At 41.3% G+C, this 15,197-nt stretch overlaps 1 protein-coding gene across 1 annotated transcript in view; it reads left to right on the top strand.

Annotated features, from left to right (window-relative positions):
* The window catches only part of LOC147703010 (sideroflexin-1), a 232,257-nt gene that overhangs the window by 207,432 nt on the left and 9,628 nt on the right, over window positions 1–15,197 (top strand). The window contains exon 11 of the mRNA XM_086931570.1: window positions 5,511–5,558. Coding sequence (XP_086787696.1) covers window positions 5,511–5,558 — 48 coding nt within the window. The remainder of the gene's footprint in view (window positions 1–5,510; window positions 5,559–15,197) is intronic.

Below are 15,197 nucleotides of genomic sequence, written 5' to 3'. Positions count from 1 at the left end.
TTTACTGAGAATGTCAGACTTCATTTTCACATGACTGAGAAAGATAATGTGAATTTACAGAAAATATGATAAAAGGGGGGTCCCAAAACGTGTTTTCCCTATGTTAATTTCCATAGGGCAGTCAACCTCACTTTTAGCCCAAACGGCTGAATGGATTTCCACCAAACTTGGCAAAATTGTAGGGACTGGTAGCCCGATGTGCCTTTGCTATGTCTCAAGATATATGCTCTAGTGGTTTTTACGAAAATTAACTTTGAAAAAATATATATTGGGCTACATTGGGCTATATATATGTCAGAGCCCAAATGTAGCCCAATATAGCCCAATGTAGCCCAATGTAGCCCAAAGATGGCCACCAGAGACTAAAAAAACAAATGTAGCCCAAATATCAGCCAGATGTAGCACAACTATAGCCCAATGACAGAATGTCCCAGAGTGTTCTAAAGAACAACTAGAGCGCTAACAGTCTTACTTATGACAAAAGTATGGCACACCTGAAGTCATCTTGATTGGAATAAAGTGTTAACACTTAAAACATTTAATTTGCAAAGGAACAAAATGAGGGGTTCATTTTGCCATAGAAATTATGATTAGTGCTGAAGAAAGAAAATTTAGGGCACATTTTGAGTGACTTCTCAAATCCTCTTATTTCATTAAAAAAAATTCTGATATGCAGTCTCCCAAGATGGCCACCAGAGACAAAAGAGCCCAAATGTAGCCCAAATATCAGCCAGATGTAACCCAACTATAGCCCAATGACAATGTCCCAGAGTGTTCTAAAGAACAACTAGAACGCTAACAGTCTTACTTATGACAAAAGAATGGCACACCTGAAGTCATCTTGATTGGAATAAAGTGGTAACACTTAATACATTTAATTTGAAAAGGAACAAAATGAGGGGTTTCATTTTGCCATAGAATATATATATATATATATATATATATATATATATATATATATATATATATATATATATATATATATATATATATATATATATATATATATATATATATATATATATTCGCTGAAAAAACCATAGGTTTCACACCAGTTATAGTTAGGAATTAGCATTTAAAAAACCTATTAAATTCACTGAAAAAACCATAGGTTTCACACCAGTTATAGTTAGGTGGAAATTTTACTCGCATAAAACCATTGAAATTCCCACGTTATAGTTAGTTGGACTCACTATAACTTGTGCGTGCAATGCACTGCTGATGACGTCACATATTACATCACTCATGACATGGTCAGTGACATCACTCATGACATCACTGATGACATCTCAAATGACATCACTGATGACCTCATCCAGTGAATGTGTATCTTTCTGAAAAATAAATATTTTTTATATATGTATATCTAAAGGTTGATGGAAGAATAAATGGGTAAATAAATGTCTAAATGGATGTTTTTTTGTGTGTAAAATTGATTGGTTAACTGACTTATTAAATGTATTTTAGTGAATACATATATTGGCGAGTAATGTTTAAATATTTAACTATCTGTATCTGTGTCTCACTTTGTGTATAAGTGGCTGCATGGGTTGGTGAGTAGCTACATGAGTGTGTATATGGGTTATTAGTTGTTTTTTTGAGTATCCGTATCAGTGTCTGTATGGTTCGGTGGGGGATATTACTTAGAGCACAGATGCATTAATGAGTGACTCACTATTTGTATGTATTTTGAAGACAGCATGTGTGCAAGACTGTATGGGTGGATGATTGTGTGTATGGGTGGGTTAGTGAGTATGTGTTTTTATAATTGATTGTTTAAGAGAGTAAATATGTTTCCGTTTCTGTAGAAGTATGTGTAGTGGTGTGTATATAGCAGTATAATCAAGTAAATGGTTTTTCGATAGTTTATTTGCATGTGTGAATTTGTGTGTGAGTAACTATATCGATGAGTATTAGTGTGTAACAGGATGTATAGGTGTATGAGTACATGAGTAAGTACATGCATGAGTGACTATATAGAACTGTTGGTGAATGAGTGGATGTGTATGTAGATGTTGGAATTACCTAATAAGTTGTTGTAATTGGTATTGGTTTCTCCTTTTTTAAGAAAATGTTAGTTTCTATTTTTGAATGTGTGTGTCAAAGGTTATTTTATGCTGATAGGAGGTCTGCCACTTTGTCACAAGGCTGTTGTCATCAGTGATGTCATTTGGGATGTCATCAGTGATGTCATGAGTGATGTCACTGACCATGTCATGAGGGATGTAATATGTGACGTCATCAGCCGTGCATTGCACGCACAAGTTATAGTGAGTCCAACTAACTATAACGTGGGAATTGCAATGGTTTTATGCGAGTAAAATTTCCACCTAACTATAACTGGTGTGAAACCTATGGTTTTTTCAGTATATATATATATATATATATATATATATATATATATATATATATATATATATATATATATATATATATATATAAACCATATGCATACATACGTACCTGCGTAATCTTTCCATGCCCAGACAAAAGGTGTGATGTAATCTTGTGCACTGTAATGCTCTTTATCCATGTTTGCGCTATATAAAACTGCAATAAAAAAAAACGTGTGTGGAGAGGGTGATATGAATTTGGTTTTGGGATAAGAATTGAAAAAATATGCATATGTGTTGAAAATGACATGGAATTGGGAAGTTTAGATTAGGGTATGGATTACAATCAACAATACATCTAATTCATTGAAAATATTTATTGGTTTATACCCGATCTTAATCGTCCTGCTGATCGGTAACGGACCCGGGCAAAAATGGGAAAGAGTAAGCAGTGATAAGTTAAATAGCTAAAATAAGTTCAAAAATAAAAACCTATTGTTAGAGGTTGCTTTAAGCAAGATACCATGGGGCAAAGGCTCCTGAGACCAACCTCGGCAACGAGACTGTAAGTGACTGTCATTTATGGTTAAGCTGAAACCCACACTCACTCTACAAAAGTCTTAGTTTCAGGCCTCTCGGTCCATGTGAAACATTTAAGGCTCTGGTTTTACAGGATCTGAAACCCATTTATAGAACAGCCCTTATTAAGACGATGTTTGTAGCTTTAAGTGTGGAGCTTACCAACCTAAATATATCATGAAAATATTCAGCTACATTACAACTCAAGGAGGGAGCTCTTTGTGGATGTATGGGAAGTAGTCTTTCACAATATACAACAATGACGCTTATGTACAAAGCAATTTTGCGGTCGAAAACCAGGCTGTTCGTGATGACAAAAAGGCTTCTTTAAATGTACAAATCACAAATTGCGATTTGGTAACACGTTTCCGAATTGCAGTTCGTGTTAGTGATTGGGTAATTGAAATAGGCGTGTTAAGGGCCTCCCTTCCAAATACAGAATCATAGTATTATGAATTATTCCCGCAAAACATTCATATTTTACCGTCACCTAAAAGGCGGTGGTAACCATTTGCAAATTAGACGGGGGTCCCTTGGAGACCCCTGGCTTTGCCTTCATGAATGTTGAAACAAACCTTTTTTTAGAGCAAGCAGTAGTTCTGCATGCTCTTAAAAAATGAAACTTAAAGGTTTCATTTTATGTTTTTTGAAATGCATCTTGTTTTCCTTTATGGAAAACATTCTACAAAAAATGCTGTATTATAAAGCTATCACCAACATGGAAGTTTGCCGACCCCAGCAGGCCACCATCCCTGTGATGACTGCAATACCTAATGGGTTGAGAGCCACTAGGAATCGCTATTTAAATGTTGTACGTTTTTGTACATTAGGAATAGCACTTTCCTAATTGCAATACATAAGAATCGCAGTTAGAAAATCGCAATCCCTAAATTCTGTATGTATGCCCATTAGTCCTGTTTGGCTACAATGATACCAATTGCCCATAGATACGTGAATGTTGTTAAGGTGCCACCTTCTAAACTGTTCATGTTTTTTGACAATGCAACAGAAACATTCCCACGGTTTGTTTCTTTCTACATTGAAGCAATTTTGAACTTAGTGCTGGAAAATAGAAGTAAAAAATTGAGGGTTTTACATTAATGTGAAATGAGCAATGGTATGTAAAGTTAAAGTTAATGAAAGATTAGGAAATGTTCGTTATTGATGAGGAACACTTTGCCAAGAGTTATCCATGGCTTGAATATGCTTTTAAAATATTATTGAATGTTTAATTTTCTCAATAATATAAATGCATACAGGCAAGGGGATACAAGTAAGAACATTACACAACATATTTAACACCAGTAGTACTGTTGGCAATGCAATAGTTGTACTTCTGCAGAAATAATTGGTAATTACTGCAAAGTGTATGTGTGGGACTGCACTAGAGATGCCATGCACATTGATGGTGCCTGCAGAATGTGAAATCAATACTTGGAAGAAAATTGTATACTGCAAAAGTGCGCAAATACTCTTTTCTGTTAAACACACGATTGCAATGCGCTATTTGTATCCTGCCAGCATGTGATGCCTACCAGACGCATGTATGCATATAGGGTTCATATCATTTGCACTGCAAATAAAACAAAAGGGTGTGCATTAAAGGGACTCAAAAGAATGGCCAGGATTACAATAAAAATTCCGGCTTATATCAGCAAAATTAAACTTGTAGGTTGTGAATAGCACTTTTTAAAAATTGTATTTTTTACTGAAACGAAAGTGTAAGCTTACCTTTGTGAATCGGGCACAGAGTGTTTAAATGACACTGATGTTATTTTCTTGAGTCCCATGGAGAAATACATCAAAAGCTGGCAGCAAACAGAGGCTAATATTTGCCAACATATGTGTGGTGGTGTTTTATCCAGTGCTGGGGTTAGTGTTTAATCCAGTTATCTCCATCAAGTAGCTCAGGAGCTATCAAAGCCACTTGTTTCAGGGGATGGGTAATAGGTATGACATGTGTGGACATGTTTACATGTATTTGGTAAAGTGTGCATGTGTCTGTATATGCATGCAATGGCAAATAATGGAAAGTTGAAGCAGAAACTGTCCATGTTGATCATCGGGGACCATGAAAGGAAAACTGCTGTTTTGCGGCAGAAATAGTTCTTTTATGCAATTTTTTTTAATTACCCAATATGTGTGCTTTTGATACAAAACGTGTATTTCAGAACGTAATAGTGCTAATTAATATTAGAACGCGAAGTGATTCCATTTTCTAAAAATATTTAAAGCTGCTATTTGAATGATAATTCATATTAAGTTGGGTAGTTGCATTGCTATTATTATTTCCTTTGTACCGGAAGGCAGTTGCAGCTATGGCTGTGTTTTTTCATCAGTCATATAAAGGTATTTCATAATGCTACCACTTTTCATGATATTACTGATGGAAACTTCACCTGACACTTTGGGCTGGTCATCATTTGTAATCCCACATCAAGGGGCCACTATCTTACTGAAATCTGATGCAGCCACCTTTGTGCCATTGGTAATATCTGTTGTTAACGTGGATGCTTTTCATGGATCAGAAGTAGCTCTCATCGTAGAAAAAGTCAGAGACCCTTATTTTAATCAAATCCTGTTCTTTATCTTTTGCAGCTTGGTATTTGCAACACCACTTTGCTGTGCGTTATTTCCTCAGAAAAGGTAACTATTTCATTGAGTAATGTAAATGTTATACTTGTGTCCGGTTTCTCAGTTTAATATTTTAAAAGCCCCCCCCCCCCCCCCCCCCCCCCCCCCAAAAAAAAAGAAGCCCTTTTAAATGAAAAATTTGAAATATTTATTTTATTCATGCAATCTGCCTAACACAATCATTTGATTTTGTCCCCACCATTTTGATTTTCCAGCCCGGTAAGAGATTAAGAGATAGTGAGGCATAACTTAAAAAAATGGATGTCCCTAATAAGTAGTCATGGTCAATATGCTAACTTTCTGAACATTTGTCTTTCTATACTTCGCATACCTTATATTGCCTGTAAATGTTTTTTGCACCATTATAATTACTCCACTGTAGCATTTCTGAGGTTTTCCAAAGAAACGCTCGTTTTTCTTCAGTGTGTACATATTCTATTTGACGTATTATAGTACGAACATTGATTGTAGAGCCCATTCGTTTTATTGAGGTGTGTCATCCAATCTGTTCTGAGGTCTATACCTCATATTCCTTCTGTCTCACACCAGGTGTGGTTCTGAGAGTTCCTCTTCCAAATCTTTGTTTCAATTTTTGAATTTTTGATTCCTATGGATTTCTACGTGGGGAACTCGTTGCAAGCCTTTGGCTGTAGATAGTATGATTATTAACTGGCTCATGGTTGGTTTTGGTAGCAGTCTTCCTTTGCATTCCCTCAAACATTTGCTTATGGCCAGCTTTGTGTAAAAGGCTTTGGTGCCATGATGTTTCACTGGTTCAATTCCTGCTTATTGGATTGGAGTTATTTATTTATTTCTACACTTGTTTTTCTGCATTTAGCTTTTGCGTGTCAACATTACAGCAGTTGACTACATTTCTCCACTGACCAGGACAATTCCAGTAATGGTATTTAAAACGTTATTGCATTCTTGATGAGTGCAAAATGTTCAGTTCCTCTATTTGTTCTAAGGTCTTTGAGTGCCTGCTGCCTACACCTGACGTCAGACCCTGCAGATGGTAGACTCTCAGCATAACCTGGATTTTACTTAGGATCCAAGTTCCTTGAAGTGCAGTCGGGGCTTAATAAGCGTGTTAGAATTGGTTAATTAAATTTATTTTTAAAGCCTTTTAGAATTATAGTGTAAAACAGTATATTCATGTTTTAGTTATACATATGTTTGTATTTTCATTTCAATATTATTTTTTAGATATTACAACTTAGCTATTATGAACTACAGGCCTTCAAGAAGATGTGTGCACCACCTTAAACTTTGTCCTCTGGGAAATCCACTGCTGTACTTGAGTCTTGGTGTAATTTCCCACATAACCTGAATCTGCTGTGACTCTAAGGGCCAGATGTACGACTGTGTTTAGCGGTCGCAAATGGGAAATCGGCCCGTTTGTGACCGTAAAACGGGACTATAGCATGTACCAAACTTACTTTGCAAGTCGGCAACCTGTTACCGACTCTTAAACTTGTTTTTACGGGTCGCTATTAGGAAGGGTCGTGTCAAAGGTGCTCCTTCCTAACAGTAAGTCTCAGGGGGATATAAGATTGTTTTGGCCATAAACGCGGTCGCAAAACAATCTAATTTACCACCAATTTCAAGTTGGGGGTAAGCAAGATGCAAACAGGAAGGAGTCCCCAGGGGACCCCTTCCCCTTTGTGATTGACAACAAAAAAATGTTTTTAAGAGCACTGCCTGCTCTTAAAAAAACTTAACTGAACGTTTAATTTTATTTTTAAATGCATCCTGTTTTCTTTTAAGGAAAACTGGCTGCATTAAAAAATACTGTTTTATTGAACAAGCAGTCACAGACATGGTGGTCTGCTGACCGGGCATCATCCTTGTGAGTGCTGGCCATTCCCAATGGGGAGGAAAATGTGACCTGCCTCATGAATATTAATGGGGCAGGTCCTTTGCGACCCATTTGGGAATCACAAACAGTATCTCATACACTTGTACATCAGTGTTTGCGACTCGCAAATTGCGATTTGCAAAAAATGCAAATTGTGAGTCGGAAACACTGAAGGTAGTAGACAAGCACTGTGGTCAGAACACTTTGCTTCTCCTCACAGTACTATTCCTTTAGAAATCTTAAGCACTGCTGATGTGTAATAATAACTGTTGCATTTGTTTTTAAGACCTCCTCACCAATACTGCTCATTTTAAAAAGCCCCACATCTGTTTTAACTATCTTCACTGCTCGAAAGGAAAGATTTAATTCCACTTACCCTCCTGCACCCATGACACCCGGCACCCGCATTCTCCCAGGCTCACCACGGGAATTATTCCCGATTGATGTGGAGGGAGGCGTGCCCACAGAAACAACTTCCGGGCTAGAGGGGAGGAGGGCACAGCGTGATTGGACAAGCACTCTGCTAGTCACTCGCGTAAAGCAGTGGACGTGCGCAGCGGGCACACCAAAGGCAAGCCGGGGACAGGGGCCACGACCCCTGCCCGTTCTCCTGCACACATTAGGAGCTATAGCTCTACCTTCCTACTTCAACTAAGGGGAAAGGTCTCTGCTCCCTGCCACTCAACCTGGAACTCAGTAGACCAATACACATCCTGTCCACACTGTCGATTTTGCCCTCTCCCTGACGCGCCATCCATAAATTCCCAGCAAAGCATGTATCTCCTTAACTGCAGGTCACTCCCTAAACACTCCATAGAGATATCCCTGCTACTAGATGACTTAAAACCAGATATCCTATTCTTGACAGAGACCTGGCTCCACTCTGAACCTGAGCTTATCCAGGCCCTACCACAAGGATAACAAACCTTACATAAAGATCGCCCTACGGGAAGAGGAGGGGGCTTAGCAGTGATTTACAAAGATTGCTACGAGTGTCGCACCTCTCCGAACTCCATCCCGGCTTGCGAAAGTCTCTCCTTTTCAATAAATTTCTCCCCCATCAGTACATTTTCAGGAATGCTTATATACTGGCCTCCAGGGAACTTGGGTCAGTTTCTCAACTCCCAGCCCTCCACGATAGCCGACCTAGCTTGCATCCCATCAAATTTCACACTCCTAGGAGACTTCAACATTCATTTTGATGATACTACGGACTGGAGCGCCCTAGAAATGTCCGCCAGTCTTTCTGCACTGCTGTTTAAACAACTAGTGCAAAACCCCACTCACTCCAAAGGTCATCTTCTTGACCCCATCTTTAGCAATTGTACAGATCTCCTAGTGGGAAATACGTCCCCTCTTCCTTGGACAGATCACTTCCTCATTCCCTTTTCCTGGGTCTCCCCATTCCCACCACCGTTGTCACCATGAGGAAACGCGGCTGGTCAAAACTCCCCCTAGCTGAATGGGCAGCAAGGCTCGATACCGCTAGACCACCCAACAATGCCGAGCCCACTCTAGCTAACGAAAACTTTACTAAATGTTTTCGGACTCTCTGGACTATGTACTCCCCTTAAAATACACTGAACCCAAACGCAGCACAAAGACCGCCCCTTGGTAGTCCTCTGGTCTACGGGTTAAGAAACGCCTCTGCAAGAAACTGGAGAGGAAATGGCAATTGGACTGGTCTCCCGCCAATAAAGTCGCATATAGAACAGTGATACTAACTTATAAAAATGAAATCCGAATCGCGCAGGCAACTTTTTAAAAAAAAGAACATTAATGCAGCCGCCTCCAGGCCTAAGACATTTATCAAATCGCGAAGACCCTCCTCAAGCTCCCAGAAAAACCTCAAGACCCCCTTAATGCACAAACCCGTTGCAATAACCTTGCAGAGTATTTTTTCCAAAAAATTCAAACCATCTACACCTCCTTCCCCCTGACTCGGTCCTCACCCCGACCACCATTCCACATACATCAGGGCTTCAGCTGCCAGCAACACTTGGAAATCTCCCACCTCTTGACTCCACTATCCTACAATCCATCATGACCCAGGTGAAATCCGGCTCTCCCAATGTTCCTGCACCCCTGCGTACTCTGCTGACAGTCACCAGGCACACCCCACCATTCTTGACATGCTTAACTCCTCTCTATCTACTGGGATCGTCCCGCTCCCCTGGAAGCAGGCCATGGTCAAAGCCCTCCTCAAAAAATCCAAATCAGATCCAGATAACCCAGGGAACTATCGACCAATCTCCCTACAGCCCTGGCTAAGCAAGATTCTTGAAAAACATGTTAACAAAGTATTGGCGGAGTTCCTAGAGACAAATCACATGCTGGACCCCTCCCAGACGGGATTCCGTCCCATGCATGGGACCGAAACTGCTCTCATTGCAGTAACAGAGGAGGCAAGGAAGATCACTAACCAAGGAGGCTCTGCAGCTATCATCCTCCTCGACCTAAATGCTGCCTTCGATACTGTTAACCATAACAACCTACTGCATCGACAGGCCGGCCTAGGAGTCACAAGAAATTCATTGACTTGGTTCAAGTCTTTTTTATCAGATCGCTCTTTCCAGGTCTACCAGGGTAAAATCACCTTCCCTAGCAAGCCTCTTGGCTGCGGAGTGCCATAGGGCTCTTCTCTGTGCCCGACTATCTTTAATATATATACATGAGCCCCCTAGCTGAGATCGTCCGCCCCTTCGGACAAGAAATTGTCACCTATGCGGACGACACTCAGCTAGTGGTGGCTCTTAACCAACCACACACAGCGACCAACCACCTGAGAGACTGCTCAGAAGCTTTGACCTCATGTATGACCTCATCTTGCCTCAAAATGAACTGAGACAAGACAGAGATGATGCTCCTAGGTAACTCCCCTACTCTTAACATCCATTCCCTCTGGCCTTCTTGCCTGGGACCTGCCCCCACACCCAAGGACACAATCAAGAGCCTAAGCATCTGGCTGGACAAGGCCCTTAACTGCCACGCAACCAAGCTCTCGGCCACCTGCTTCGGTCTTCTTAGGCTCACCCAGAAAATTCTTCCCCTATTACCTTTTCATGCAAAGCAGATCATGATCCAGGGTCTAATTCTGTCACGTCTGGATTTCGAAAATGCCCTCTTCCTAGGGTCCCCTCGGGCTACCCTGTGTAAGCTTCAGGTTATCCAAAACTGTGCAGCGCGAACCCTCCCCCAAATCCCCCGTCAACTCCCTGTCAAAACTGAACTGAAGAATATCCACTGACTCCCAGTCAGAGAAAGAATCCAGTTCAAAGGTCTATGCATTGTCCAACGAGCCTTCTGGAAAACGGGCGTTCGCATCAATCATTCCCTGATCACCCAAGCTCAGATCGTCCTCTTCCCATTTTGTTGTAGTACCCGGAATAAAGAGAGCCAGATGTGGGGGTCGCTCGTTCTCCTATAACTCAGCGAAACTCTAGAACTCTCTTCCCCTCCATCTGCGATCAGAACCCAATCTACTTTCCTTCCGCAAACGGCTAAAAACCCTGCTTTTCAATAAATTAGACTAACAGCCAGTTGTTTCTCCACACGCCTGTCCATAGCGCTAGGACGCCTTAGAGTAGCTACCGCACTTTACAAATGATCTTTTCATTTCATTTCAACTGGCCCTAGATCGGCTGTTTGCGACTGCAGTTTTTATATGGACTGTTGGATTGGAAAGGTCTCTGGCTTGGCTCAGAATAGCGAGTCGCGAGTCTTTGATTTTGGTTTTGGTTTTTGTCATTTGCAGTGGATCATAATCTATGACGTGGAAGATGAGAAAAAGAGGCTTCTTTTGAAGATTAGGGACAGCCCATGACCACTTCTTGGTCTATTCTTTCCTGAAGACGTTTCCCCCAACAGTTGGAAAGTTAGCGGTGTGTGTTAGGAAGCCTCTCCTTTTCTTGTGCCTTTGTTTTGGGTCTCCACTAAGTGGGAGCCCATGGTGCCACCCTTCCTTCCTCTAGATAGGAAGAGACAAAGACAGTGGTTGACACGTCTGGAAGGACTACTGTTATGGTGTCAGTTAGAAACCGAAACTATTGTTGCAAAGAATTCTCATCAACCAGTAGCTGGTGCACACCAGTGGAGACTGAGAAACATTTCTGTGTGCCAGTCGAGGGGTCAGGGAATGCTGATCATCTTTACCAGCCTCAATGAAAAGAACCTGGAACATCTGCATCCTGTTGTTGTGAACATACCTTAATGAAAGGAGCACGTTATTGTCGAGGAAGGGTGCTGTGCACGAGGAAAAGGGTGTCTGAAAATGAGGGTCATAAGCAGTTGTGCGAAAAGAGCAGACATTGGCCAGCTGTAATCCAGGCATGCACCAATACTCTCAGGCTGTGTGATAAGGCCTTGTGGCACTGTTTCCACTGCAGCATGACCAAGAGCAAAGTAGTCCCTTCCGCGAATCTGTGCTTGCGTGGGGGCATCCCTCTCACCTTTCCACAGATCACTGCGGGAGGATGCTGGCAAATGTGACTACTACGAAGTGCCTGTGACAACCTGATGCACATAAATATTTGCAACGGCAATCAGTTCCACCACTAGAAGTAGAAATGCCTCGGGTTAGCTAGGTGTCAGGGAAGAACTGTGACCACACTTCTGCAGCCTCAAACTCGAGAAGATCATCACCGTCACTGAGGTGATCTGTTTGCTTTGTTTGGGTGAAGCTTTGAGCCTAAAAAAAGACCAGGCAAAAGTGACCTCCATCTCCTACTAGCCCGAGTAAGCAAGGGTTCTGTCCTCCTCGGCCCACTGAGCCTCTCTTCTTGTGGAATAGAGAATCCTGCCAATGCACAACAGCACCTCCTGGTGGAGCACAAGAAGATAACGGACCAGGGCGGAGATGGTTGCTGCCATTTGCCCCAACTCAGCAGGCAACTTCACACTGCAGACTCCTGCACAACAACCTTCAGAAGTACTGGGTTGCTGGGCCTTTCGGTCATTCATACACCCTAAGATATGTTAACTGAGAGTTAAGAGAGAGCTGCTTATTACGCACCCTTTCATCATGGAACCTGCTGCCATGATTGAGTGAAAGGCATTTGTAGTTTACTTGGCCTTTGGGGTCATTTACTTTACCTCTGTCCCCGTTTTGTTACTTTACCAGTAAAAACATGAGAGTAGCTTCTAAAGAGATAATTATATATAACATTTGCACTCTCTGCATTACATGTGTAGTATTAGCTGTGTAGCATGATTAAATTACTCTCTATTTTAAAGTAAAGCACTGGCTGGACAAATAATTATTAATTGCTGTTGTATGTTTTATAGACTATGAGTTTATACCGCAGACCATCTCCCGGAGTAATCTTTGGCCTTCTCCACTCTGCTACCCTGAAAGTCAAGTGGTTAAAGTTTGCACTAGCTGCTCAGTTTTAGGTTCGACAGTAAAGGGAACGAGCAGTAAAGTGCTTGCATTGTCGCTATTGGAGCCCAGTAGCCTCTGATTTGCCGGGACCCATGAACAAGTTCCCGCGATTAGCATTTCTTTTTTGCGACTGTATTAAGTTTTGGTGCTCAAAAAAGCAATTCGTCTATTTTCCCTCGCGATCTTAATTAAATTTATAAACACCCAATATCTGTATGGAATTCCATAACGTTTCGATTTTGCAGAAGGAAAAGCTCTCTGATCAGAAAAAGCCAATGTTCGTGTTAAGCCAGCAGGTTCCTTATCTATGTTTTTTATGTTTCAATAAAAAGAAACGTACTAGAATCAGTAGAAGATCAGAAATGGCTTAACAATCCATAGCACAACCCCTTTTTGTTTTCTACATTGCAAGGGTAAAGTGAGAGGAAACAGATCTCGGTGTACAAAGCGCCCCCAAGCCTCCGTGGATACTCAAGGTCACAGCTTAGTAATGTGTAAACCATCATATTTTTTTGCCAGCTCAGGTCATTTACCTCTCAGAAACAAACCCTCAAAGCAGTGGTTTTGTTTTTGACAACCTAAATAATGACCCCACAGCACAGGGAGTTTTCTGTCAATAGACATCAGGCTCGTGGTAACAGTCAGGGTCTTTCAGAACATACCTTGTGGAACAAGCTGCTGGTCAACAAACAGTTCCTGCTGGACCTAACATCCTCTGCGTGGTTTCCCCCCAAATGTTTGCCTTCCATCCTCCTGTTTTTGGCTGACTTCGTTTTTTCTGGCTGTAGGGCTCTGCACACTTTACCACTGCTAACCAGTGCTAACGTACTTGTGCTCACCTTTTTAAACCTGATAACATTGGCTTACGCTCAATTGGCAAATTTAATTGACTTTTAAGTCCCTAGTAAAGTGATACTACCTTTAGCGGGGCATGTAAATTGAATACCCCTAGTGGACCTGCAGCACTGATTATGCCACCCACTTAAGTAACCTATTAAACTTGCCTCAGGCCTGCCACTGCAGCCTTTGTGTGCAGTGTTACACTGCCATTTTGACCTGGAAAGATGAGACTTTTGTAATGCCTAACCCTTCATTATGTATTCATGGAAGTCACCCCTAGGGTAGGCCCTTAACAGACAGGCTGAGGCCAGGACAATTAGGCAGGAAATTCCATGCCCCTCTGGGAGTACAAGTCTCTAGGAACTTCTCCTACTTCAAAGTGAGAAGGAATAAATAATGGACCCTCAGACCTCAACTCTTTAGTACACCTCTGGACCTGTGTAAAACGCAGGACTGTTGTGCTGCTCTACAAGAAGGACTGCTACTCTGCTGCCTTAATGAAAATGTCTGAACCTGCATCTTGAACCCAGGATCACCAGAGTGACTCCAAGGACTAGTTGGCTGGTCTCCTCATCAGAGCCTCAGGAACAGAGAAGGCTCCAACCACCTTGAACTCAGCACCTAGACTCTATCTCTGTGAGTCCTAACCCCCCAAGAGGTGTCTGCCTAGCCCAGGACTTTAGGAAGTGGGCTTTTAGGTACTTTGCTAACCCAGCTTTGGTCCATGAGCCGAACCGACACAGAGCAACACATCTCTTCACAGCACATCGGAACCACCACTGCACAACACATCCCAGACGTAGGACTTCGCATCACAGCCCGCAGCTTCCTCGGAAATGCCGCTGTGCAATGCATCCACAACGAAGGCCTTCGCATTGCAAGGCCCTCATCTACATCATCCTTTTTTATTTTTTTAGCACACTTTATTGAGACCCTTTTAGCATCATACTGGTGCAGCGCGTCTCCAAAAATTCTTCATAAACCATCACCTTAACCCACAGAGCTATTCACTAATTTCTCACAAATTGGCCCATATCTCTCACCATTCATTAATCTACACATTTATTCTGCTCCGAGGATTTAGTGAAGACTAAAAGGAGAGCCGTAGGGCTATAGCGGAATGCCTAATCTTAAAATGTGTACATCATTTACACCTGCAGATTTGATTTTTAACTCCATGGTTTTCACTAAAGGAAAGATTTAGAACACTCCACTATTTATTTTCAATGGATCAGCTGGTAAAAGTTAACTAAAGGACAACAAAACCTGCTTAATTCTCCATTTATTTCATTTTTATTTAGAGATTAAATCTCCAAGCATGATCTCTCCGTTCCTTTGGGAAAGAATAATTCAGTTATACATTAACAATCCTGAAAGAAATGTTAAATTCAAAAACATTCATTTATTTGCATGATAGTTTAGAAAAATAAGTTGGAGATATATTACCCAAATGTAGAGACGCAGACATCAGCACAAAAAACAAAATAGTTCCCAAAGAAAACACCTCTCTATCTCTCTATATGAGTCCAGAATGGAGATGAAGGATTCTGGAGATGAAGGGGTGAAAAAGCAA

The sequence above is a fragment of the Lissotriton vulgaris genome, chromosome 7 (assembly GCF_964263255.1).
Source record: "Lissotriton vulgaris chromosome 7, aLisVul1.2, whole genome shotgun sequence".
NCBI lineage: Eukaryota > Metazoa > Chordata > Amphibia > Caudata > Salamandridae > Lissotriton > Lissotriton vulgaris.
The sequence above is the reverse complement of the archived record's forward strand: the minus strand, read 5'-3'. Positions and strand labels throughout refer to the sequence as shown.